Source organism: Loxodonta africana, chromosome 24 (assembly GCF_030014295.1).
Source record: "Loxodonta africana isolate mLoxAfr1 chromosome 24, mLoxAfr1.hap2, whole genome shotgun sequence".
Classification (NCBI taxonomy): Eukaryota; Metazoa; Chordata; class Mammalia; order Proboscidea; family Elephantidae; genus Loxodonta; species Loxodonta africana.
Window position 1 is genome coordinate 48276019 of NC_087365.1, and position 27105 is coordinate 48303123.

Below are 27105 nucleotides of genomic sequence, written 5' to 3' on the forward strand. Positions count from 1 at the left end.
GAAGTGATGTTTAGGGAAAGCTGCCTAGAGGCGGTAATTATGAATTGGATTTAAGAGTGAGTAAGATTTTCAGTTTGTCAGTACTGTGGTGTCTTTCATGTTGCTCTGCTGCTGGAAGCTATGTCACTGGTATTTCAAATAACAGCGGGGTTACCCATGGTTGACAGGATTCAGTGGAACTTCCAGACTAAGACAGGCTAGGAAGAAAGGCCTGGTGATCCACTTCCAAAAATTGTTGTTAGGAGCTGTCGAGTCAGTTCCGACTCACAGTGGCCCTGTGTACAACAGAACAAAACGCTGCCCAGTCCCGCGCTTTTCTCATAGTCGTTGTTATGCTTGAGCCCATTGTTGCAGCCACTGTGTCAATACATCTCATTAAGGGTCTTCGTCTTTTTTGCTCTACTTTACCGGCATGTTGTCCTTCTCCAGGGACTGATTCCTCCTGATAACATGTCCCAGGTATGTGAGATGCAGTCTCGACAACCTTGCTTCTAAGGAGCATGCTGGTTGTACTTTGTCCAAGACGGATTTGTTTGTTCTTTTGGCAGTCCATGGTGTATTCAATATTCTTCGCCAACACCACGATTCAAAAGCGCCAATTCTTCTTTGGTCTTCCATATTCATCATCCAGTTTTTGCATGCGTATGAGGCAATTGAAAACACCATGGATTGGGTCAGGTGCACCTTAATCTTCAAGGTGACCATCTTTGCTTTTAATGCTTTAAAGAAGCCTTTTTTTTTTTTAATTGTACTTTAGATGAAGGTTTACGGAACAAACTAGTTTCTCATGAAACAGTACACACATTGTTTTATGATGTTGGTTAACAACCCCACGACATGTCAACACTCTTCCTTCTCGACCTTGGGTTCCCTTTTACCAGCTTTTCTGTTCCCTCTTGTCTTCCAGTCCTTGCCCTTGGGCTGGTGTGCCCTTTTAGACTTGTTTTGTTTTATGGGCCAGTCTAATCTTTGGCTGAAGAGTGAACCTTGGGAGTGTAAAGAGGTCTTTTGCAGTAGAGTTGCCCAATGCAACATGTCTTTTGATTTCTTGACTACTGCTTTCATGGGTGTTGATGGTGGATCCAAGTAAAATGAAATCCTTTACAACTTCTGTTTTTTCTCCATTTATCATGATGTTCCTTATTGGACCAGTTGTGAGGATTTTTGTTTTCTTTATGTTGAGGTGTAATCCATGCTGAAGGCTGTGGTCTTTGATCTGCATCAGTAAGTGCTTCAAGTCCTCTTCACTTTCAGCAAGCAAGGTTGTGTCATCTGTATAACACAGGTTGTTAACAAGTCTTCCTCTAATCCTGACGCTCTATTCTTCATATAGTTCAGGTTCTCAGATTATTTGCTCAGCATATAGATTGAATACCCACCAATTATAGATTGAATAGTTATGGTGAAAGGATACAACCCTGACACATACCTTTCTTGACTTTAAACCACACACTATCCATTTGTCCTGTTCGAATGACTCCCTCTTGTCTATGTACAGGTTCCTCAGGAGCACAATTAAATGTTCTGAAATTCCCAACAATTAGCCAGTGAAAATCTTATGGATCACAAGGAAATATTATATACTTCCATATAGTGCTGGAAGATGAGCCTCCTGGGTTGGAAGGCACTCAACAGTGGACTCAAACATACCAACGATCATGAAGATGGCACAGAACCGGGCAACTTTTTATTCTGTTATACATAAGGAGCAGAGTGGACCTCAACTAACAAAAAACAAAAAAAGATTTCACAAGTGGAGATGGGAGTAAAAGTTCCTCTGGAGCTCTGAGACCTTTCCTAAAGACTCTGGGACCACTGCTTGGGTTATAATCCAGCACTGATATTAACTGGCTCTGATCTTGGGATCTCTCTGACCCTCAATCTCCCCATCTGTAAATGGGGACAGTAATGGTAACTTCCATCCGGGGTTGCTAAAGATTAAATTAGTTAACACATGTAAAGGCGTGGCACAGTGCCTGGCACAAAGCAGTGTATAAAGATTAGCTATCCTTATTTTTGTTAATGTTTTTTCTTTGTAATTACAAAAATAAATGTTCATTGTGGATAAAACTTAGAGAAAAATAAAAATCACTTATAATTCTACCACTCCCAGACTATTGCTAAACCTTTATTGTATTTCCTTCCACAACTTTTTTGGGCATAAACACAGAGCTGATCAACAGGCCTACTTAGATTTTCGTTGCTTTCTGAGCGCCAAGACTATGGAATTTGCTTCTATAAAACAAAGCCCCGCCCTCCTGATTTCATTACCCCCAAACCACGTCCAGTTTGCCGCATGCGCACTCTACAGTGGAGGGGGTGGCGTGGCAGAGGGCTTACTGAAAACGGAAGTGATGCTTAGCACATGCGCAGTGACGACGAGGAGGTTGCCGAAAAGTAAGGACCTGACAGCACGCCGCGCTCGCCTCCGGAAGTGGCTGCTGCTGCAACATGTTCGAGGAGCTGGGTTTAATTGGGACCATAGGCGAAGATGAAGATGTGCCGCTGGAGCCAGAGTCTGACTCCGGAGACGAGGAGGAGGAGGTACGAGCTGGGCGGGGGCGAGGGCAGGGTCCCGGTTCCGATCTCTCAAGTTTCCTTGGCTGCTTCCTCAGGCCCCTGCTCCCAGCTCCTCATCAGCCCCCTGCCAGGCCGGGAGGTGTCCCGAGAAGGGTCCCGCCAGGACCCCAAGATCTTCCTCAGTTTGCTCGCCACTAATTTTTCCTCCGCGCCTTGGCTGGGGGCCTTCCTGGGGGCCGTTCCTTGTCGCTTTGGTGTACTCAGCTTCCATTCACAGAACTGATGTTTAATCCAGTACTCTTTGTTCTGTCCGTGCCCTGTGTAATAGAGAACCAGGGTGAAGGCAGGCCTGCTTCCTGACCTCAGGGTTCGTTCGTTAAGACAATCTTTATTGAAAACTTAACGTGTGCGCTTAAGTTTAAGCGTTGGGATGTAGCAATGGACAAGATGGGCAAGGACGCGCTCTCCTGAAGCTTATGTTGGAGTGAGGGGGTTATGGACCCTAAGGAGTATGGCAGTTGACAAGGGATCATGTACTATCATGAAGAGTGCTTGCCCGTCAAAGATTCAGTCCAGACGGTTCCCTCTCCTGGCGATCTTACCTGCCTCCTGACACCTCTGCTTGGATATCCCTTGGCCTCTTCAAATTCAGCTTCCTCCAAAGCTGACCTGTGGTCTCACTCATGCAAACTGCTTGTCCTGTGTTCCCATCTCAGCTGTGGTAAAAACCATCAGAAACCTTGGAGCCGTCCCTGACAGCTTTTTCCTCCTCTCTGCCCTCCAGTGCTCTGCAGGCTAGCTTGTGAGCCTCTGTCTATCCACACTGCTCCCACTCTGGTCCAAGCCTGGACACCTGCAGTCTTAACATAGAGGGTCTCCATCTTTCTCTTGCCTCCCCCTAGTGTATCCTCCACTTAGCAGCCAGAGTGGTCTTTTCATAGCACAACTGTATTAGAGCCCTCTCTTACTCAAAACTCTCCAATGTCAAAGCCTACTTTCAGGTGCTTTCAAGATCCTTCACAATCTGCTCATTTTCTCCTTCTTTAGTCTCATCTTTCAGACTTCCTCCCTCACTGTCAACATTCCAGCCATTCTCAATTACTTCACTTTTCAGAAGCCTGCATGTTCTTTGTTCTGAGCCTTTCTCTCTCCTGTTCCTCTGCCTGGAACACTCTTTCCTCTGCTTTGTCTAGAAGCTTCTAGTCATCTATCAGACTTAATAAATGACTTCATCTTGGAAGCCTCTCTTGATATCTCCACCCCCTCCCAAAATGATTAAATGACTCAATTTCCCTCTGTGGTACTGCTTATATAATATTGAAAATTTCTATTTACTCATCTGTCTGTTCAGAGGCATGTTAGAACAGTGGATAAGAGCTTGAGCCCTGGAACCTAAGTGTCTGGGCTTGAATCTCACCATTTATCAAGTAGTGACCCTAGGCCAAATACTTTCCCTTTTTTTGTTTCACTTTTCCCTCTATAAAGGGAGATAATGGCAGCACCTCACAGGGTTATTGTGAGACTTAGATTACATATCTGTGCATATGTAACAGATATACATGTATGATACATAACTAAGAATAGTATACTCAGTAAGCCCTCTAGAAATGATAACTATTTATTAATTAGCCTGCTAGGGTTTCAGCTTATTGAGATTGAGAGCAGGGACTGGATCTAGATTATTCTGTCACCCCTAGTGCCTAGCCTAAGGTCTCATGTACATTTGGTACTCAATAGATAATTTCTTGAATGGAAAACTATTATTTAAAAAAAGGTCTAAAGCAAATATGATAAAACGATCATTTCAAAACTGGCGCCTCCACTTTCCCTGCCGCCCTTCTTCCTCTACCCCCACTGTGTCTCCCTGCTTCTTTCTCGGTTTATCCAGACCTTGAACGAAGCCAACATAAACTGGTGTAGGGTCTTCTTTACCTTCTGCCAGCCAAGAATGTTTTGTTTTCTTGGTTGTAATCTTTTTTTTTTTCATTGTGCTTTAATTGAAAGTTTATAAATCAAATCAGTCTCTCATACAAAAACTTATACATACCTTGCTGTATACTCTGAATTGCTCTCCTCCTAATGAGACAGCACACTCCTTCCCTTGACTCTCTATTTTTGTGTCCATTCGGCCAGCTTCTGACCCCCACTGCTCTCTTATCTCCCCTCCAGACAAAAGATGCCAACATAGTTTTATGTGTCTACTTGATCCAAGAAGCTCATTCTTCAACAGTATCATTGTCTATTCCATAGTCCAGTCCAATCCCTATCTGAAGGGTTGGCTTTGGGAATGGCTCCTGTCTTGGGCTAACAGAAGGCCTGAGGACCATAACTTCCTGAGTCCTTCTAGTCTCAGTCAGACCATTAAGTCTGGTCTTTTTACGAGAATTTTCCCCCCATGTCTTGATAGTCACCCTGCCTCTCCCTCTTCACAGGGACCCATTGTGTTGGGCAGAAGGCAGAAAGCCTTGCAGAAGAACCGAAGTGCTGATTTCAACCCTGACTTTGTCTTCACTGAGAAGGAGGGGTTGTATGATGGCAGCTGGGCCATGGCTGACGTCTTGAGCCAGCTCAAGAAGAAGGTGAGGCTGACAGACCTTGGGCTTTGAGGTTGGGCGGCGGGCTTCAACATCAAACCTGTACCTCGTTATCTTTTTTCATTTGCTTGTATCTAGCAGATACTGGGGCTCCTCTGGAAATGTGTGGTGTAGTTTGACAGGTGGAGACAGATAGTCACAAATAATCTACAGTCTTGATTAAAGCCAAGCTAAATAGAAAATGATGCAAAATGGATTTATTGCAGACTTTACCGACAAATACATTCATTGGTGTACAGATGACATTAAGAAGTATTAAAAATGTCTTATTTCTTTCAGTATAAAATGCCATCAGTTATAAAATGCCCATTACCGATCTTCCTGGGAAGTGAGCTCACGCTTGCTTCCGTGTATATATTCAGAGGCCCTTCTTGCTTTTGTGGATATTAAAATGTAAGCAAAAAAGCCTTAGAGGAAATCCGATAATACTAGCCCAATGGTTTAGGAACACCAAATGTTGCATTAATTGCTTGACTTGGACAGAGCTATGTTAAACTGGTCTCTTTTTAAGGCATTCACTCTTTGTTTTGAATATTAGAAGTTGTGATTTATATCAGTTTGTTATCTAGCAACAGAAGACAGCCTAGTAGGCCACCTGGGTAATCGTGTTTTTGAGAGCCTGCAGATATTGTCATTCTCTGTCACTTCACCAGGCAATCTCATGTGGCATTATTGTTCAGGGTCCCTGGTTCCCACACAGCACAGCCAAAGCTGCCCATAAATGTCATCGTTATCTGTTCCTTTGCTAAGATCCCTTGTATTTCTTGGAATCTGATTAACAAGCTAGAAGATGCATCAAACTTCTTTTCCATTCCAAATGCTTCAAAGAGAAATGTTGCCTGCTTGGAGCACTGTTGTCAAGGCTCTGTTGGATCTTGTTCTGATTGAAATAAATGAGCATTGCCTTTTCAAGGTCATCTTGAGATTTTTCTTTTTTTTTTTTCCTGTTTGTTATTTTATCAGAGAATGCCAAAGAAATTTTTTTTTACAAATTCATTATGAACTGTTTGTTCTCCTGTTCTGTGTTTTAATGAAAATTAATTTCAGACTCATATGTGACAAATATCTTCGTTGCCAGACCCTGGTATAGGCACCTGGTGTAATTATGGACTCTGTCCTAGGAAGCTTATGGTATCGCAAGGTAGAAAATAGTTAGATAATTACACGGCTCATTGCAGTTATGGTAAGTGTGATGGCAGCTTGAGTGAGCCCTGGTGGTGCAGTGGTTAAGCGCTTGGATGCTAACAGAAAGGTTCTCGGTTTGAACCCACCAGCTGCTCTGATTTACCAGGGCTTTTTTCAACCAGGTCAGACTTTATTCTGGTTCGAACCCCTACTGAGAACTTGCATTTCCACCCCAGATAAACACTAGATCAGAATCTACAGTTTAACAAGATTACCAGGTGGTTCTTAAGTGTGATAAATTTTGAGAGCCACTGCTGTACTAGTGGTTTTTAGAATTGGTCCCTAACCAGCAGCATTAGCATCACTTGGGAACTCGTTAGAGATGCAGGTTCGCAGCAGGGGTTTGAACCAGAACAAAGTGATTAGAAGCCCTGATGAGATTTTACAGCCTTGGAAACCCTATGGGGCACTTTTACTCTGTCCTACAGGGTCCCTATGAGTTGGGATCGACTCGACGCAGGGACTTTTTTGGTCATTTACTTAACCTTTCTAAAGTTTTAACATTATGCAACATTATGTGATTTTGTTCGGATTCCAACATTTTAGTTAAAAGGCTATGTTATGCCCGATTGGCAAGGGAAAGGATTTTTCCAAGTAGCAGTCAGATACAATATGGCATCTCTTGGTAATTATATTGTTGTGAATAGTAAACACCTTCTAAAATGTGGAATTCTTATTGATTCCTTTTCATTTAAATTGTTTTCACAAACAGACCATTTATTTAATAAGTGTTTTGCCATGGATAATCCACAAATTGGTTAATCTATCCCAGAACAAGCAAGTCATTTTTATATTAGCATTTAATATAAATCTGAGACCCTCCGAGAAACCTTGCTTTGTGTCATTCCCACATGAATGTTTCTTTTTATCTCTTAATTTTTATCTGCAGCGAGCAGCCACGACATTAGATGAGAAGATTGAGAAAGTTCGGAAGAAAAGGAAAACAGAGGTGAGAAAGGAAGGCAGTTATTCTCTTTGTCCTTAAGTCCTGAGCTTTATTCTCCAGACGACCCCACGATTTCTCTTTAGGGCCTGAGTTGGGGTGGGGCTGGTAGAGGAAGGCTTCTCTGCGTGCTGAGGGTTAATATTGCCCAGGAGTCCACGTATCATCCTAACAAGACTGTAGAGCACAATATTGTTTGCCTTAGGTTCTGGTTTCCCTGAGTGTGTAGTTGCCCTTGCTTTACTGTTATTTTTTTCTAGGATAAAGAAGCCAAATCTGGGAAGTTGGAGGAGGAGAAAGAAGCAGAGGCTCAGAAGTTGGAGAAGGAGAAAGACACGATAAAAACCTCTGAGCTGGAGGAGCAGGAAGACATTGAAGGGAAAGATCAGGAAGGCCCAGAAGCTGAAGATTCAGAGACTGATTATTCCTCCGCTGATGAGAACATCCTCACCAAAGCAGGTGGATGTTGCAGAGTCAGGGACAGAGAAGTGGGAGGGGTCTGCCTTTACTTTGTGGGAATTCTTGGGTTTGCATAGTTAGTATTTAAGCTCCCCTCCTGGCTGTGTTGAACTCTTTCTTTAGGTTCTCTTTTAGGCTAATGAGAGTAGTCCCCTCATGGGGTTCTTGTGGGGTTTCAGTGAGTTAATCCGTGTAAAGCCCCTAGGACAGTGCCTAGCAGATTGTAAGTGCTCAGTAAGTATGGGCTGTGGTTACTGGCTGTATTTTTCTCCACAGATACACTCAAAGTAAAGGAGAAGAAGAAGAAGAAGAAGAAAGGACAGGTTAGTGTGGGCTTGGAAACCATGTGCAGCTCGTTTTTTGCAACCTGAAAGGACTTTAAGGCCATTTGGTTTTCCTGGGCCCTTTGTGCTGCGTTCTCATTATCTGATTTTGGTTTCGTGGTGTAGGAAGCTGGAGGATTTTTTGAAGATGCATCTCAGTATGATGAGAACCTCTCATTCCAGGACATGAACCTTTCCCGACCTCTTCTGAAGGTAGTGGCTTCTTTTGGTAGCTGTGGGATTAATGTAGTAGCTCCCTAATGGGGCACTTCGCTTCTCTCCTTGCCTCTCTAAGCTCTTTTGTTCACGCAGCTGCTGGACAGCCTTCTCGAACAAAAAGTTACATCGTGTCCCTCCACTTCTCCAAGCCCTCTGGTGGCTCCCAGTTTTCCTTGGGGTAAAAGTTAAAGCCCTTACATTGGCCTACAAGGGCCTGCCCCTTTGCATCCCCTCTGATGTCACTTAGTAGCACATATTCTGCTCTGGCCACAATAGCCTCCTTGCTGACCCTCAAACAGGTCAGGCATCCTTCTTCCTCAGGGCCTTTGCACTTGCTGTTCCCTCTGCCTAGAACACTTTTCTCCCAGAAACTTCACTTCCTTCAGGCTTTACTCAATAGTCAGCATCCTTTTGCTCCATGAGATCTTCCCTGACGACTTGACTTAAATCGAAGTCCAGGCTGTTCTACCTCTGCACTCCCCATCCCCCTCAACTGCCATGTTTTCCTCCAGAACATTTATCTCCATCTGACATACGTGTATTTTTTGATCTGTGTCTTTTTACCAGATTTTTGTAAGATTCATGAGGGCAGGTTTTACTTCTTTGCTTTGCTGCTACATCCTCAGGGCCTAGAACTCAGTGCTTGGCACATAGTAGGCACGCAATAAGTGTTTGTTGAGTGAATAACTAGGAGGGCTTGGTATAGTGACCACTTGTTTGGAAACCTGCCCTGTTTTGTGCTGAGACTCCCCCTCCCTCCTGTCTGACGCTGTGTTTTCACTTCAGGCCATTACAGCCATGGGCTTCAAGCAGCCCACCCCAATCCAGAAGGCGTGTATACCTGTGGGTCTGCTGGGGAAGGACATCTGTGCCTGTGCAGCCACTGGGACAGGTAAAAGGATAGGGACTCAAGGGGGCAGAAGAAGTCAAACCCAGAATGATACCAGAAGGCCAATTTGCTAATTTTTTTTTTAACTATTTAAGGAGTTCACAGAAGTTCACTGAATTGATGGTTTTAATACCCTTTGTAAATTTTGGGGGGTCACTGGGTGGTGTAAATGGTTAAGTGCTCGACTATTAACGGAAAGGTTGTTGGTTCAAACCCACCCAAAGACACCTTGGAAGAAAGGCCTGACCATTTGCTTCCAAAAGGTCACAGTCTTGAAAACCCTGTGGGGTGCAGCTCTACCCCCCACACACAGGGTCACCATGAGTCAGAATCTCATTGACAGCAACTGGTTTGGTTTTTTGGCTTTTGAAAATTCTGGGAACTTCGAATTGACCTGTTCCCATTTTGTCTTCATAGCAGCTCTTCACAGACTTTAGCTTGTTTCTGCCTCTCTGTTCCCTGTGCCTGTAGCTGGAGGGAATTGGAGGGAAGGGGGACCACTCGTGGAGGGAGAGACTGGGAGGAGAGTCAGCACCCAGCACAGCCTGGATTGCCCATCCCAGATGTGGAGAACTAAGAGACAGGGCTGGGGGCAGCTCAAGGGAGACTGGGATTAGCAGCCTGTCCGGCTGCTGCCAGGGGGACGGGGTGGGGGCGGGGAACACAGATTGAACTGTCCAGTCCATAAATTGCAGTGATGGAAACAAAGCCAAAAGCCAGCCCACTACAAATCCTTGCTTAAAGGAAGGGGGAACTGGGCAAGTCAGCCTGTTCCCACAGGGCACAGCAGTCAGCTTTCACACGGACCTGAATGGGATGGCTCAGCCATTCTCAGTCCTGTCTCTTCAGGCCACAGATGACAAATGACAGCAGTATGTGTGGTCGGTACTGCCTGGGTCACTGGTCACTGCACTTGGTCTCTTTCAAACCACAAAGCCGGTTGGGGCCAAGTGTGTGCCTCTTTGCATTCTAAAGCCAAGGACAGTTTTGTTTTACTGATGCCTCTGCATTTTTGTGAAGGATCAAGAATTTCATTCACACAGTGCTGGCAGGAGGTTAAAAGATTCAGTCTTTTTGGAGGCAGTTGGGGAATACATAGTCTAACTCTGCAGAGTGTTATTAAGAGTTATTCTATTTATAGTAATTTATCCTAAAGTAAAGGTGGATGAAAGCACAGCTTTTCAGAGGTCGAGAAGGCCTGGCTCACTTCTGTATTTTGAAGAAATGACAAACCAGGGTTTTAGGAATCCTGGCTTGTGTTGATAGGTTTCTTTACTTTTTTTTTTCCCTCTTTTAAAATGTCTGTTTCTGAATAGATAATGCAGGTACATGGCTCAGAAATCAAATACTTTAGAAAGGTAGGCAATAAAATTCTTCAATTTCCACCCCCTTCCAGAGTTTTTTCAAATGCAAATGTAATAGAAATGTGTTTCAATTGAAATGCAAATAAGTACATAGATACTTCCCTCTTTTTTTATACAAAAGGTAGCAAATCACACACCGTTCAGCGTGAGGCTTTTTTCACTTGAGATGTCTTCGGTATCTTTTCCTGCCAGTACACAAGGCAGCGGTGTGGTGCTCCTTTGTATATGTGTCCTGGTAGATTTTATTTTTGTGAGTTTTTATTACTTTCTGTCTTGTCATTGTTGTTAGTTGCCATCAAGTCATTTCTGACTCATGGCGACTCCCTGTGGGCAGAGTAGAACTGCTCCATAGGGTTTTCAAGGCTATGACTTTTGGAAAGCAGACCACCAGGCCTGTCCTCCGAGGTGCCTCTGAGTGGATTCAAACCACCACTCTTTCGGCTGGTAGTCAGCACTTAACTGTTTGTGCCATCCAGTCTCCCCTTCAGCCTTTAGTGTGAATTTTTACATACGTATATACTCCTGTTGTACTGTATTTTACCTGTTTATATATTTAAAAAAAAATTCTTATATATAACAAATTAATGTTCTTAACACCAAAAAATGTGAACAGTTAGTTGCTTCATTTCTCCCTGACTGGATATGTAGGTTCTCGGTGCTGGCGAACACCTGAAGCTTGAAGGAGCCAACCCCTTCTCATTGCTCGTTGCTGCCCTGCCTTCCAGGTAAAACCGCTGCTTTTGCCCTGCCTGTCCTGGAGCGTCTGATCTACAAACCCCGCCAGGCTGCGGTGACCCGTGTGCTCGTGCTGGTTCCGACCCGGGAGCTGGGCATCCAGGTGCACTCTGTCACCAAGCAGCTGGCCCAGTTCTGCAGCATTACCACCTGCCTGGCTGTGGGTGAGTTTCCTGCCAAGGGCTGCCTGCTGGAAGCCTTGTTCTCTGAGGATAACCAGTGTCAGGAAGGGTCCCTCGTATTGATTGCATCCACTTACAACCTGGGATGACGTTTTAATAGCAGATAGTGGGGGCAGGGGGTTGATTGGGCTTAAGCAACCTTGAAAAATAAAAAAAGTTATGAAAATGTTATTTTTTTTTCTTGATACCAAAAGGATTAGGTTCTAATTGCTGGTTACTATGAATCATGATGGAAACCCTGGTGGTGAATCAAGTATTGACTGTTTTGGGCATCGTTTTGCCAGTGAAGTATGGTTGTGTGATCTGACCTCCTTCGTTGTACCCTTTTCGCTTGGTTCCAGCGGCCGACTCATGGTGACCCCGTGTGTGTCAGAGTAGGCCTGAGCTCCATTTACCGTCTTCAGGCAGTTGGAAATCAGAGGTGATTTTTGTACACATGTACAAGGACATCATCAGTTTTTCCAGCTGCCTCTCTCAACACCTGAATGTTGGAGTCATTCTGTTCTAAAGGCCTTTGTGTCATCATTTTTATTTTATTGTTTTTGAACTTAACCCAACCTAACTTGTTGCCATCCAGTTGATGCCGACTTATAACAACTCTATAGGCAGTTAGCACAATCATAATAAAATAATGACTCCCCAGTATATTGAATAATCCATGCAAGCAGGGACTCTGCCAGTCTCTGCTGTTTCCTTCGCCTTGGGCATGGGACCTGGCAGGTGGCAGGTGCACAGGAAACACAGGTGAGTGACTGACCTGGCCGCCTCATGGGATTTCCTCTCTGTAGGTGGCCTGGACGTGAAGTCTCAGGAAGCAGCTCTTCGGGCCGCGCCTGACATCCTCATTGCCACCCCGGGCCGGCTCATTGATCACCTCCACAACTGCCTTTCTTTCCACCTGAGCAGCATTGAGGTGCTCATCTTGGATGAGGCTGACAGGTACATCTGAAGGGTGGGGGCCCCCACATGCTCTCAGGCCCCAAAGGCCCTGCCCTCAGACGTTAGCCTCCGTCCTGAAAATGTCAGTGCTTCAAAAGACCAAGAGAGGCTGTGGAAATGATTTAGCCTAAGGAGACATGACCACTAAATGCCATACCTGATCCTAGACTGGAGCCTGTCCTAGAGGGTGAAATGCAGAAAGAATAGGCCACCTGAAAAATTGGAATCAAACTCTGCTCTCACAGATTACAGATTATTTCCAGAGAAAAAGGTTCCTTCATGGTAGAGAGAGAGAGCTGGCAGACACCACCTTAACCAGCTGCTCAGACTCGCTTTGGTGGTGCTGGAACACGGATGCTCTGGGCTCCCGTTGCAGGGCTGGTGCCGCACACGGTCAGCTGCACCCCGCCACTTCCTCCCAGCAGGACTGGACTGAGCCCAGTCACCAGGACATGGCTAGGCAAGTCCTGCTGGTGAGGCGTCCCACGGAACAGACTGGGCTCTTCTGTGTCAGTGTCATGAAGGACCAAAAAATAAAAGGTGGAGTGAGGAGACTTTTCCAAAGAGCCTTGGCACAGCGGTTAAGTGCTGTTCAAACTCACCAGCTGCTTTGCAGGAGAAAGTTGTGACAGCCTGCTTCTGTAAAGATTATAGCCTTAGAAACCCTGTGGGGCAGTTCTACTCCGTCCTATAGGGTCGCTAAGTCAGAATTGACTCGATGGCAGTGGGTTTGGATATTTTGGTTTGGAAAGAGACATGACAACCAAATGTAGTGCATGAACTTTGGTTCCTGAACTAAAAAATTAAGTGATGGCTATCAGATGACATTTTGGGCACAGTTGGGGCATTTGAATAGGGACTTTACTTTAGATATTATTCAAGCACTGTTAAATTTTCTGGGTGTGGTAATGGCATTGGCCATGTAGGTCATTGTTCTTATTTTGCTGAAATACTTAGGGGTGAAGTGTTATGTTGAATTATTTGTAAATCAGAAAAAAAAAAAAGATCAAGCCAATATGATATAACGGTAATTCTTGGTGAAAAGTTAAAATAATAATAGCAGTATTGATGTTGTTGGTGTTAGCTGCTCTTGAGTTGGCCCATGACTCATAGAAACCTCACGCACGACGAGAATCAGCTGTTGTGATCTGGACAGTTTTCTTTGGCAGCTGTTTTGGAAGTAGATCGCCAGGCCTTTCTTCCTACTTTGTCTTATTCAGAAGCTCTGATGAAACCTGTTGAGCATCACAGCAATAGGCAAGCCACCACTGACAGACAAGCGGTGGCTGTGCCTGGGGTACACTGGCTGGGAATTACACCTGGGTCTCCTGCATGGAAGGCAAGCGTTCTACCACTGAGCCGCCACTGCTCCCCAGCAATAGTAATGAGAGTAATAAAATATGCGAGACTGAAACGTAACTCGCAACAACCACAAAACAAAGGCCTGTCTGGTCCTTTCTATCTCTGCACTACTGTGACAGAAGAGAGCTCAGTCCGTGTTTACAGTTTCCCTCCTCACCCTGCCTGCCAGGATGCTGGATGAGTACTTTGAGGAGCAGATGAAGGAGATTATCCGAATGTGCTCCCACCACCGCCAGACCATGCTCTTCTCAGCCACGATGACGGATGAGGTGGGCTGCAGGATTCCCCTTGGGGCTGTGAATGGAAGGCCAGTCTGGAGGGCCTGGGCTGGGCTTGAGGGCGGTTGTCCGGGACGAGTACAAGCACAGTGTCACCTCTTCCCCGCTTCTCACAGAGGGGTGACCATCTCTGTCGTTGTGCTTGGCAGGTGAAAGATCTGGCTTCGGTCTCTTTGAAAAATCCTGTCCGCATATTCGTGAACAGCAACACGGATGTGGCTCCCTTCCTGCGGCAGGAGTTCATCCGGATCCGGCCCAATCGGGAGGGGGACCGGGAAGCCATTGTGGCAGGTGAAGCCGAGGGTCAGGCTGGGAGTGGGAGTGGGCGAGTCCCTGGCCTCCTGGTGTCCACACTGTTTTTTTCCGTGTGCCACCTCCTCCCAGTCTTCCTGACCTAGTAAGTGGCATCGCCGCTGCTCTGCTTTCTGCACGAGTCCTTCCTCCTCTCTCTTCACCTCACCTCCCTCCCAGCATCTAGTACTTTCTATGTGCTGCTGAACTCCCAGCCACTTCCCACCACCTGCCCCTCTGGCTGTTCAGTCCAGGCCACTCCTGTCTGTCCCTGGATCACTGCAAGGGCCTCCTGACCGTTCACCTGCTTCCACTCTGCCCACTGCCTAACGCCACCACAACACAAGCCACTTGAAGTGATCGCATGTACGCGAACATTTGCTTCTGTTACTTCCCTATTCAGAACCTTCCAGTGGCTTCCGCTGCTAAAATCCGAGCTCCCTAGCAGGTCCCGCCAGACTCCTGTGATAGCCCTCCCCACCTCGGGCCTTGCTGTCCAGCCATGGTTACCTTCTTTCTCAAACCCACCAAACTTGGGGCCTTTACGTTTGCTGTTTCCTCTGCCTGGAAGCTTCCCCCAGATCTTCCTGTGGGTGACCCCCCTCCTCCCTTCACTCTCTCATGTATTTCTCACCCCTGGGCACTGGCCTCAGTCTCTGCCTTGTAGTATGACTTCACAGGGGCAGGGGCCTTGCCTGTCTCCCGTGCCAGGCACAGCGCCTGGCACCTAGCAGGTGGGGAGGGTATGGGAGTCACATAGGAGACTCAGAGACAGCTGCCTGCTCACTCCTGTCCCCCTGCCAGCTCTGTTGACGAGGACCTTCAGCGACCACGTGATGCTTTTCACCCAGACCAAGAAGCAGGCCCACCGCATGCATATCCTCCTGGGCCTCATGGGGCTGCAGGTGGGCGAGCTCCACGGCAACCTGTCACAGACGCAGCGGCTGGAGGCCCTCCGGTGAGGCTCCGCAGCAGGGCCGGAGAGGGCGCTCCTCGCTTGACAAATGAAAAATAGGAACCAGAGGACTATGTTAGAGCTATGTTAGAGCAGGGTACGCCAAGTCCTCAGTTGCCCACTTTAAAAACATTAAGCCCTGTCAGGTCATGTTTTCCATACATCGAGACCTCTGACTTTGTAGGTTCACAGAAGGCGATGCTTGTGCTCCATGACTTGTGTGTGGGAGCTGTAGAGTGGGGCCACAACAGGAAACTCCACTTGGAAAGACAGAGCTGGTTGTCTGTACCTGAGAGCTTTCCCAGAGCAGAGGATGCACCTGGCCTGATAGAACAAAAGTTAGAGCCAGCAGCCATTGCCTGGGCATCTACTTCACCATACCCTGTGCTGTCCTGTTCCACGTGGTTTCCTGTTTAATCTTCACAATAACGGAGAGACTCAGTTTTGGGGGGCATTGTAATAAAGCAGAAAGGAGTGAACCCAGTAGGCAAGGAGGAGCCCTTCCGATCTCTCCACCCACCCCGTTCATCAAGGGAACTGAGTGTTGTTTTTTAAAGAAAGGCTAAGACATTTGCATGTGCTGCTTCCGATAGTCTAGCTTAGTGGTTACCGAACTTTATTATGTGTGAGAATTACCGCTTAAGGTTATATACTCAAAGCTGTGTTTGCTGTACTTGATGGTTTGTGCAAGGGCGGGTGTGAGTATCAGATGGGCTGCCTTGTAGGATCCACCCACTGTGCTAGTCTGCACCCACTGAGCCCTCTGCTGTCTCAGGCCCCTGCAGAGTAGGGCATCGGGGTGAGCAGCTCTATCTATGGCTGTTTTTAGGCGCTTTAAGGATGAACAGATTGACATCTTAGTGGCCACAGACGTGGCAGCCCGTGGACTTGACATTGAGGGTGTGAAAACGGTGAGTGAGCCCTGTCTTCCTTAAACTTTTGGTGGGAGCCTCTTTACCTTCTTTCACAGCGCTCCCCCCCCCCGCCCCGCCCCTTCTTCCAGGTCTGACTGATGCTCCATTTTGACCTCCTAGGTAATCAACTTCACGATGCCCAACACTGTCAAGCACTATGTCCACCGGGTGGGACGGACAGCGCGTGCCGGCAGGGCTGGGCGCTCGGTGTCTCTGGTGGGAGAAGAGGAGCGGAAGATGCTGAAGGAGATTGTGAAGTCTGCCAAGGCCCCTGTGAAGGCCCGGATCCTGCCTCAAGGTGAGCAGCACCGTGATCGGAGTGGCTCAGGGTGGTTTGTGTGGGTGGGCAGGGCCCTGGATCAGACCTATGCGGGGGGGATGGGTTAGAGGGTAGTGGGTGAGAGCAGATACCTTGTAGTCAGGAGCCAGGTTTGTATCCCAGCTCTTAGGCAGGTCTCACCTCACCTGTTTCCATCTCCCTGTCTAAAGGGAAATAAATGATAGAGCTGTAAATACTGCCGCACTCAGTTATTTTTCCAGCCTTTGGAAAGGAAAGGTCTCTTCTTAGGGCAAAATCCCTGCTAACCCTTTCCTGTTGTTGGGGGTACAGGATGGGGAGGAGGTCAGGTCTCATTCTCTTAGGGTATCTTTCGTTCTTTTTGTTCTTCTGTGCCCACTGCAAGAGCAAACTGTGTGTATAAAAGAGAAGGCAGGTCAGAGAGCCCAGGGTGTGATGAGCAATGGGGAAATAAACAGATGAGAGAGGTAGGCAGGGACTACTCTTAGAAGTTTAGAATTTATTCCAAGAGCAACAGGAATTCTTTGTGGGGCATTAAATAGAGAAGTCACGCATATAAAGTTTTCTATGTTAGTAAATACAGCTCTATGTAATTTTCATCCACTACACAGCATTTAAGGAACCCTGGTGTAAGTGGTTGGCTGCTAACCAAAAGCCACTCCTATGAGAAAGATGTGGCAGCCTGCTTCCACAAAGATTACAGCCTTGGAAACCCTATGGGGCGGTTCTACTCTGTCCTATAGGATTGCTATGAGTCAGAATTGACTCAATGGCAGTGGGTACCCAGCATTCACCCTTATTTATTTTTTACTGTGCTTTAAGTGAAAGTTTACAAATCAAGTCAGTCTCTCATACAAAAATTTATATACACCTTGCTGTGTACTCCTAGTTGCACTCCCCCTAATGAGACAGCATACTCCTTCCCTCTACCCTGTATTCCCCGTGTCCATTCAGCCAGCTTCTGTCCCCCTTTGTGTTCTCATCTCCCCTCTAGACAGGAGCTGCCCACATAGTCTCATGTGTCTACTTGAGCCAAGCAGCTCACTCCTCACCAGTATCATTTTCTGTCTTATAGTCCAGTCCAATCCATGTCTGAAGAGTTGGTTTTGGGAATGGTTCCAGTCTTGGGCTAACAGAAGGTCTGGGGACTACTACCTCCAGGGTCCTTCTCGTCTCAGTCAGACCATTAAGTCTGGTCTTCTTAGAAAAATTTGAGGTCTGCATCCCACTGCTCTCCTGCTCCATCAGGGATTCTCAGTTGTGCTCCCTGTCACAGCTCTCATCGGTTGTAGCGGGGCACCATCTAGTTCTTCTGGTCTCAGGCTGATGTAGTCTCTGATTTATATGGCCTTTTTGGTCTCTTGGGCTCATAATTACCTTGTGTCTTTGGTGTTCTTCATTCTCCTTTGGTGCAGGTGGGTTGAGACCAATTGATGCATCTTAGGTGGCCGCTTGCTAGCATTTAAGACCCCAGATGCCACTCACCAAAGTGGGATGTAGAATGTTTTCTTAATTATGCCAGTTGACCTAGAAGTCCCCTGAAACCATGGTCCCCAGACCCCCATCCCTGCTACTCTGACTTTCGACGCATTCTCACCCTCATTTTTAAATCCTTTTTATTTTCTTCCCTCAAGATGTCATCCTCAAATTTCGGGACAAGATTGAGAAAATGGAGAAGGATGTGTATGCCGTCCTGCAGCTGGAGGCTGAGGAGAAGGAGATCCAGCAGTCGGAAGCCCAGGTGAGGCTGTGAGCAGGCCGCTCGCCTGCAGTGCTGTCTCAGGAAGCACGTTGCATTGCTCCCTATTCATTCCACTCCTCTGACAGCTTTCATCTGGCAAACATATCATCAGAGCCCCAAGCCCTGGCAGGCAGTGGCTTCCTGCTGCTGCCATGTTATTTGTTATCAGATGCAGGTTTCATGGCAGGTAGTGGCCACACCGACTCCTTTTGTTGTCCCACAGATCAACACAGCAAAGCGGCTCCTAGAGAAGGGGAAGGAGGCCCAAAACCAAGAGCCAGAGAGGAGCTGGTTCCAGACCAAAGAAGAGAGGAAGAAAGAGAAGAGTAAGTCAGGAGATATTTAATACAAATTCCCTCTCTCTCTCTCCTGCCGTCATTTTTTAATACAAATGAGCTCACGTTGTTGGACACATTTTTTTCACTTAACTTCATAACTTTGAGATCATTTTACATACGCGTATATATAGCTGCTTTCCCCCAATGGCTACATGGTTTTCCATCATATAGGTAGGACATAATTTATTTAACTAGTCCCCTGTTGAGGGACATTGAGATTGTTTATGAACAGCGACTTAGTAAAAACTTCTCTAATACGCCGTCTCACAGTTAAGCAAGTATCTCTGACTTGCACAATAAATTCCTACAGGTGAAATTGCTGAGTCAGAGAGTGTGTATTTGCAATTTTGTTAGGTATTGCAAAATTGCCCTCCATGGAGGGTATAGCAGGCAGTTAAGAAATACTGTCCTTATCTCAACAACAAAAATAAAATGGTTAAAAAACAAGAGAGACTGTCTTTATCTGATGATAACTGTGTATATATATGTTAAATTTTTCTGTTAGGAATAATAACTATACTGGTGGGAAGGCATCGGGTAGTATAAAACCCATTGCAGTAGTCGAGTCGACTCCAGCTCATACCGACCATGTAGGACAGAGTAGAACTGCCCCACAGGGTTTCCAAATCTGTCGTCTTTATGGAAACAGATGGCCACATCTTTCTTCTGTGGAGTAGCTGGGGGGTTTGAACCTCTGACCTTCTGGTTAGCAGCTGAGTGCTTAACCACTGGGCCACCAGGGCTCCTTGTGAGGTAGTATAAGTGACTAAATCCTCATTTTTGATAACTGGAGGTGGATGAATAATGACTGTCTCAGATGGCTTAATTGGGATATAGTGGAAAAAGCATGTTGTTGATTGAGACGGCAGTGACCACCAAAGACAAAGTGATTCCCGCTTTTCATTTTAAGCCCTTATGACCACTTTCAGTCTATGTGCACCTCTTATCGCATGTTTTAAAATAAATATAAAATGGTTCCTGAAATCTCATGCTCTCTTCTCCTCCCAGTTGCCAAGGCTCTGCAGGAGTTTGACTTAGCCTTAAGAGGAAAGAAGAAACGGAAGAAGTTTATGAAGGATGCCAAGAAAAAGGGGGAAATGACAGTGAGCAGCCTTCCTTTTGGAGTTTGGTCCCTGCACGGTGGCGGGGGGTTGGGGGCTACCTGGCCTCTTCCGCCCTTACATCTTACCCTGTTCCCCAGGCGGAGGAAAGATCCCAGTTTGAAATTCTCAAGGCGCAGATGTTCGCTGAGCGGTTGGCCAAGAGGAGCCGTAGGGCCAAGAGGGCCCGAGCAATGCCTGAGGACGAGCCTGCCAGAGGCCCTAGTAGGTAGTCAGGGAGCCTGTAGGAGCTTATAGGAATGTTCTCCCTGAAACCTGTGCTTGTGGTCAGGGAGAGAATTTGAGGGATGATAACATCCCACGTTTTTTGAATAATTATGCACAGTGTATACAGCTGTCCTTCTCTTACTGGCTCCAATAAAAGAATGACCCCATGGTTAGTGGGGAGAATAGGATTTGAACCCTGGCCTTTTTGATTCCAGAGCCTAAGTCCTTAACTGCTACTTGGAGGAGTTGGGTAAGGATAGAATTAAGACAGCCTTTGGCCCATTTCTGGTCTAAGTGGTCCATTCCATTTTGGATTCTTGCAAACACCTGGTTCTTCTGATTCCTTATCACTTCTCTGCTGAGATTTGATGACTGCCTTCATGTCAATAAGTAAGTCATCACCCTAGAGCATCGACTGAGCTTGGAGCCATTGTCCTGAGTTTAAGGGGATTTTGGAACTTGGGCCAAACACGGCCATATCCAACCCATTCTCTCTGTGCACAGCCAAGAAGCAGAGGCCGGCGAAGAAATCCGTATTTGACGAAGAGCTCACCAACACTAGCAAGAAGGCCCTGAAACAGTATCGAGCTGGGTAGGGTTTTAAGTCTTCGTGGGACCCTTTGGAATTTTGATGAAAGCTGTGACTCCTTTTCCTCTTTCGCCACCCCTAATTCTCATGCACACAGAGCTTTATAGTATGTAATTTCAAGGGCTCATGTGCCCTCTTTCTCCCTCCTCCCACAACCCTCTGCGGAGCCCAGGGTGAGAACAGGAGAGGAGGTGTTAGTACTGCTGCTCATGGCAGTGTTGAGGCCTTCCTGCCTTGGAGGGAACTGGCACATTTTCGGGTTCGGAAATACATCATTCCCCTGAGAGGTAGTGCTAACATCTCAGGGTCAGCCCTGTAGAACTCCAAACATAAAAGAATCCTCGCTTGCTCTTGGGAACATGGGGAGGGACTAAGCTTCCCAAATAGTTTTATTATATGCAGGAAAAGGAAGAACCTCTTCCATTTTGTTTTAAAGCTGAGCCCTGACTTCCACAGGCCCACATTACCAGGTAGAAATGCGTACAGGCCAGGCCCTGAAAGTGTCCATCCCTGTGCAGGTGGAGCTGGCTGTGGTTGGGAGGTGGCATCTGTCTGTCCCCCAGTTTGCCTGTTTCAGCTTCTCATCTTCTCTTGCAGCCCTTCCTTTGAAGAGAGGAAAAAGCTGGGCTTGTCCCACAAGAGGCGAGGAGGAAACTTTAAATCTAAATCCAGGTAATGTTTGCAGTTTTGGAAGGACAGGGGTTGTGACTGTTTGGAGTTGGAGTAGAAATGTTTTCTGGGAAAGGAGTCTCTTCCTCTTTGTAGTCTTGGCGGTTGGTCTTAATTCTGCTGATTTTCTTAATAGGTATAAGAGGAGGAAGTAGCTGTGGTGACCTGAGAAAGTTGGTGGGGCAGCCCTGAAATCCCTTCCCTGTGGGAAGTCATCCTGGCTTGGCCTGTCTTTTCTCCATCTGTAAAAAAAGACTGTTGGCAATGTTAAGAAGTCTGTGTCATTTGTGCATTGAAAAAAAACGGGGGTGGCATATAGCTCTTTGCTCAGCATTTTCATCCATCAGCTAAGGCTCCCTTCTTGCTAATGAGCTTTCACATGAAGAATATATGAACCGGCAGAGTATTTCTGAGGAGGGGGAAAGGATTCAGTCTGATTGGATAGACATGGCTGTATGTCCTTCCCCAACAAGAAGCCCTACCCCCAGTCTGCTAGCTTGGCATTCTCACGTGGAACAAGTCGACAATCTTTGTGCTTGTGGACGAACTAGCTGTGGAGTGAGGACATTCTTGCTAAATGGTGTTCTCTGATGTCCTGGAAATAAAAGCTACCACTTACTGAGCACCAGTCGTGTGCTAGACATTCTGTGTGCCCAGCACTCTCATTCGAATCACTACACTCCCATGAAGAAGGTACTACTATTCTCCCATTTTGCAGATAAGAAAACAGAGGCTTGGAAAGACTGAGTAACCTTCCAAGGTTGCACAGCTGGGAATGCAGGTTTTTGAAATTCATACTGAGCTCTTAGCACTGCGCTGTCAAAGTGCTGCTGCAGAGATGGGTGCGCAAGGGCCGCAGTAGGGGCTCTGATGCTGTAAGCTCCTTGTTGCAAAAACAGCTTCTACCATGTAGAATAGTGGTCCTCATCCTTTTCTCAATCACAGGTCCCTTTGAGAATTAGATGAAAGCTATGGTGCACTTCTTAGGGACACTACTTCATGTCATATATAATTTCAGGGTGATGTAAAATTCCCACCCCAGTTTAAAAAATGACAATAGTTACCCAGTAGCACATACTGTAAAGAGTGTGTTCAAAGCCACTCCTATAGGCCGCACTGAAGTCCTCGAGGGGATGACAGCGCACCTGCAGGATGGAGGCTGGTCCAGGCCCTAGTCTGCATGTGCCTTATGGAAGGTTCCCCAAGCCAGACTGTTGGCTGAAAAAGCCAAGTGCAAACCCATGTACTGTCATTTTTGTTTTTTTAAGAGCTCGATATACCTCCATAGAATAAAATGGTCTCACTGCAGGCAGTGCCTTCCCTGCCCCCAAGCCACCTGAGCTGCTTTTAACAGTTGAGGACAAGCAGACCAGTGATTTTCTCAGTCATCGTTTTTATTAATTGGCTTTAGAGGCTAAAGTGCATAGTAAAGACAAAAAAGGAAGTGCATATGTAAGAAAGGGAGGTTTCCCGCGCCAACATTAGAAAGGACCTGAGATGCCTAAGTGTTCGAGGGAACACTGGACTGAGGGAACGAACGAATGCATACAAGGGCGGGAGGCCTGGGGGCTGGCTTCTGGTACGGGGCAGAAGCTGCTGCCATGTTCGCCCTGCCCAGGTGAAAGCTGCAGTAGAGGGTGATGGGATGAGGGGTCACATTCTGGAGAGGGGCTTCTGGTTCCAAATGTGAGTTTAGTTTCATTCGGGGCCTAGGGAAACCAGCCCTGCTACTGACACTGTCCCACTGCGGGCAAAGCCCCCACCGTCCCAAAATGCAAGTCAAAGTCCAGGGATCACTCCTTAGTTAGCCTGGGCCTGCAGCAGAAGCCCCCACATGTGGGAGGGCCACGCTTCCCCTCTCAGTGACCATGTGAGTGGGTCAGGGTTGGTGAGGTCTTGGTGGGATTACATGCCTCTGTCTCCTGGAGTAAGGGTGCCCAAGGAACTGGGCAGGAGGGATTCTTGTGCTCCTTGAAAGGCTAATGGTTCATAAACAACTCCCCTGGGCCTGTTTATTAGAATGAAATTTAGTCTGCAAGTTAGGGTCTGGCAAGGAGGATCAGTCTGTTTAACTCAAACTGCCTGGCAGCATGGCAGAAAAAACATCTGACAAATCATGACCCAGAGATCCCACTGGGTAGCCTGGGTGGAAGCCATACATGTCCCAGGTAGTCTGTCCACTCACTTGCAGAAGGGAAAAATAGGAGAAATTTGTTAACTTTGCTCTCAGTTCTGGAGGTAAAGTGCTTACTCTAGCGCAGGGGTAAATCTAGAAACAAATATGGGCAAGTCCTAAAAGTGGATCCTTAAACAGGTGCTAAGATTAAGTGGACAATAATAAAAAACAAACTTCAGTTCCTTCCTAAGAAAGTGGCCCCTAGCCATACAGTGGCCAGGGCAAAAGGCAGCGGTGGGTATGCCATCGTGCTATATCATCCTCTGGATCTCCTCAAAGTTCATCAGGTTGTTGGCAGTTTCAGACCAAGCAGCATGTTGGGCTCCATCCATCTCAGGAGCCAGCTGGTTGCTCCTCTCCAGGGTATGATTTATGCCGCCAATCACCGCCTTACAGTCAGGACACGTGCCCCTCTGCATGGCTCCCCCACAATCGCTGATCACGTAGATGTGGCCATTGGGGCACTTGAACCAGTGGCCACGAGGATAACCCATGGCATTGACAATCTGCACTCGCTCTTCCTCTGAGATGCCCAGGCCAGAGCAGGGAAGGCTGGCTTTCAGAGCTTCCATCTTTTCCTGCACAAGCTGTTCATCCTCCTCGGTGAACTTACATGTGCTCATGAGGATCTTTCGGACACTGGAGACCTCTTCTGCTACACTACCTTTCACCTTCCCCTCTGCCATCTTGCAGCGGGTCAGGAGGTTCACCAGGAATGTGAGCCTCTGGATTTCACTTTGGAGGTCACCCAGTTCCTGGCTGGTAAAGCTCAGACGCTTCTTTCCTAGCCACTCATGAACCTGGTTTAGTCGATAGCTCACATTGTTTTGTTCTAAGACATGCACCCTTTTCAGGGAATCCCACAGGCCAGCCAAGCGGTCGTAGAAGCTGATGCAGTTCTCAACAAGCCCTAGGCCCTTCACTGACAGATTTTTCTGGGCCAGCTTCTTCTTTAGCATCAGGAATTCTTCAGGAAGCCAGAGGTAGAAGAGGTTCTTCTTCTCCAACAGGGCCTTAAGTCGTTCCTGGCTGGTGGCGATTTCCTCTGCTGAGCCTTGGATCCTTTCCTTGATGACTTCAATCTCCTCCAGCCTCTGTTTGATGCTGGTTCCATACCTTAGGTTTTTGCGGATAGGCACCTGGCAGATAGGGCAGACTTTCAGTCTGATGGCAACTTCATCGTCTTTCTGCTCATTCATATAGCAGTCCAGGCCTTGCACCTCAAAGATGTGGCTGCAGTCTTCTAGCTGCACAAAGCGGGCATCGGGCTCATCCTCAAAGCCAAAGAAGATCTGGGTAACCTCGTCCTGGTGACAGACACGGCACTTCTTGGGACACGGCTCCCCGCACAAACCAATGCAAGGGTGGCCGCAGGGTAGCAGCTTAGTACAAGGCACATAGCATGGGGGTCGGTCACAGGGCTCAGAGCAGAGTTTGGTACATTGGTAGTGCTGGCAACGCCAGACACAGGGTTCCACACAGGGGCTGCACAGCTCCCCACACTTCTTCTTGCATTGGCTGTGGACACAGCGGTTCTGGCAGGTCCGCTGGCAGGGAGGGCATTCACCGATGCACGGCTCCTGGCACTTGTGTGAGCAGATGAGCAGGCGCTCACAGGGTTGCTGACAGTGTTCATGGAAGCGCCCTTCAAAACAACTGTGGCAGGAGCCAAGGCAAGGATGCCCACAGTCCAAAATGGTGCTACACTTTGTGATGCACTTGACTGGCAGACCATACTTAATGGCCTCCACCTGAGCACACTCCACTTGTTGACTATGCCCACATTTGAGTTCCGTGGTGACCATTTCTGAACACCACTGCACACATTTCTCACCACATGGGTGGCTGCACCTATGCCCGCATGTCAGGAATTTGGGGCAAGGCTCTTGGCAGCAGAAATCTGACTCAGGCACAGAACAAGGGACCATTTGTTCATGGCCACACCGAGAAATGGTTTTGGGCACCTTCACCTCACAAGGCTGACACTGCTGGAAACAAACAAGGGGACACCGGTGCCCATCTCCACAGATTATCTTTTGGCAGGGCTTCATGCACTGGAACTCCTTGTGCGAGGAGTCATAGGGGTGGCAGGCCCGGGTGCAGACGTGCCCGCAGCTCAGCCGGAACTCACAGGGCAGGCTACAGCCTCCTTCAGGCACTTTCTGGAAGTCAGAAGCTTTGGACACCAAAGTGTGGGTATCAGGGTGGTTCTGGCAGCACAAACGGAGTGCGGGGCCTATTTGATTGTTCTCTCGAAGGGTATGGATAATCTTGCTCCACAAGGGCACCTTGGCCAGCATCTGCATGTTTCCGATGCAGTACATCCCCTTCTTGGCCCGGGATAAGGCCACGCAGATGCGGTTGGAGATCTGGAGAAATCCCACCTTGCCTTCTTGGTTGCTCCGCACGAGAGAGAGGAGGATGATATCATTCTCTTCCCCTTGGTACTTATCCACGACATGGACCTTGACACCAGCAAATGTCTTGGCAGGCATGAGTTTGCGCAGGCAGAAGAGCTGGCCGGTGTAGGTGGTGAGGATGGTGATTTGGGAGGGCGAGTATTCCTGGCACAGGAAGTACTTGCACAGCTCTACCACAAAGTGAGCCTCATGCTGATTCTGGTGGCTTCTGCCTTCTCGGATTTCCTGCTCAGGGAAGTTGTGTTCTACAAAGAAAAGGTTGGAAGAGACTCCCTGAAAAGGAAAAGAAGTGACAGGTTAGAAGGTCCACTCACGGCAGCCGGCAGTTTTTTTCTTCCTAGCCTCACGTGCATCAGCCACCTGTACACAGGACAAGGTTGACTGCACCAGAGGCAGACCTTGGGAGTGCTTTCTGTATACTCCACATCACAATGATTAGTTCTGAAGTTAATGAGTCACTATGTGCTTTATTTTGGGGCCATAACAGACAGCAAAATGGTTTTCAAAATACTTGTCTGATATTAATATTTAAGATAACCACCCAGAACAGAACTGAGATAGCTTAGGGATTTTCTATGATGATGATAACAGTGAAAACAGATGAGCTAACCTATTGAGCACTGCACTGTGCTAACTGCTTTACATACATTCTCCTTCAAGACAACAAAATAATGAGATAGGAACTGTTATTCTCATTTTACAGAAAACGGCCCTGAGGCTCAGAATTCTCACACGATTTGCTAAAGGTTACACAGCTATTAAGTGGCAGAGCCAGGATTCTGTATTCCCAACTTCCATATTATTTAAAAAAACAAAAATCTGCTGTCATCGAGTCGATTCCAACTCATAGCGACCCTATAGGACAGAGCAGAACTGCCCCATAGGGTTTCCAAGGCTGTAAATCTCTAGGGAAGCAAACTGTCACATCTTTCTCCCACAGATTGAATGGCAGGCTGGAACTGCCCACCTTTGGGTTAGCAGCTGAACATTAACCATTATGCCACTAGGGCTCCTTTTCCGTATCATACCTCCTATCGATAGCCAGTTTTTTTTTTTGGACCTGAAAGAGTATTTCTTTTTATCTTTTTTTCTTAACATAATTCCTTTTTTTTTTTTTTACATTGTACTTCAGTTGAGGGTTTACAGAACAAACTAGCTTCTCATTAAACAATTAGTACACATATTGTTTTGTGACATTGGTTACCAAACCCACAACATGTCAACACTCTTCCTTCTTGACCTTGGGCTCCCTATTACCAGCTTTCCTGTCCTCTCCTGCCTTCTAGTCCTTGCCCCTGTTCTGGTGCACCCCTTTAGTCTTGTTTTGTTTTATGGGCCTGTCTAATCTTTGGCTGAGGGTGAATCTCAGGAGTGACTTCATTACTGAGCTAGAA

General features: G+C 47.0%; 2 protein-coding genes across 6 annotated transcripts in view; one reads left to right on the plus strand and one right to left on the minus strand.

Annotated features, from left to right (window-relative positions):
- The first annotated feature begins 2368 nt into the window (after positions 1-2368).
- DDX27 (DEAD-box helicase 27) lies at positions 2369-21389 on the plus strand. The gene is made up of 21 exons (XM_010591788.3): positions 2369-2544; positions 4953-5099; positions 7189-7248; positions 7503-7701; positions 7978-8024; positions 8151-8237; positions 9030-9135; positions 11222-11395; positions 12202-12352; positions 13884-13983; positions 14142-14283; positions 15088-15241; positions 16068-16149; positions 16273-16450; positions 18085-18191; positions 18415-18517; positions 19538-19632; positions 19731-19854; positions 20362-20449; positions 21044-21118; positions 21252-21389. The coding sequence occupies exons 1-21, from the start codon at positions 2452-2454 to the stop codon at positions 21268-21270; spliced, it is 2331 nt and encodes a 776-aa protein (XP_010590090.2). The 5' UTR covers positions 2369-2451; the 3' UTR covers positions 21271-21389.
- Positions 21390-22491: 1102 nt separating this feature from the next.
- The window catches only part of ZNFX1 (zinc finger NFX1-type containing 1), a 30236-nt gene continuing 25622 nt past the window's right edge, over positions 22492-27105 (minus strand). For all 5 annotated transcript variants that reach the window (XM_064276186.1, XM_064276187.1, XM_064276185.1 and 2 more), the window contains one exon: positions 22492-25984. In XM_064276186.1, the coding sequence (XP_064132256.1) occupies positions 23543-25984 (2442 nt within the window). In that variant the 3' untranslated portion in view covers positions 22492-23542. The remainder of the gene's footprint in view (positions 25985-27105) is intronic.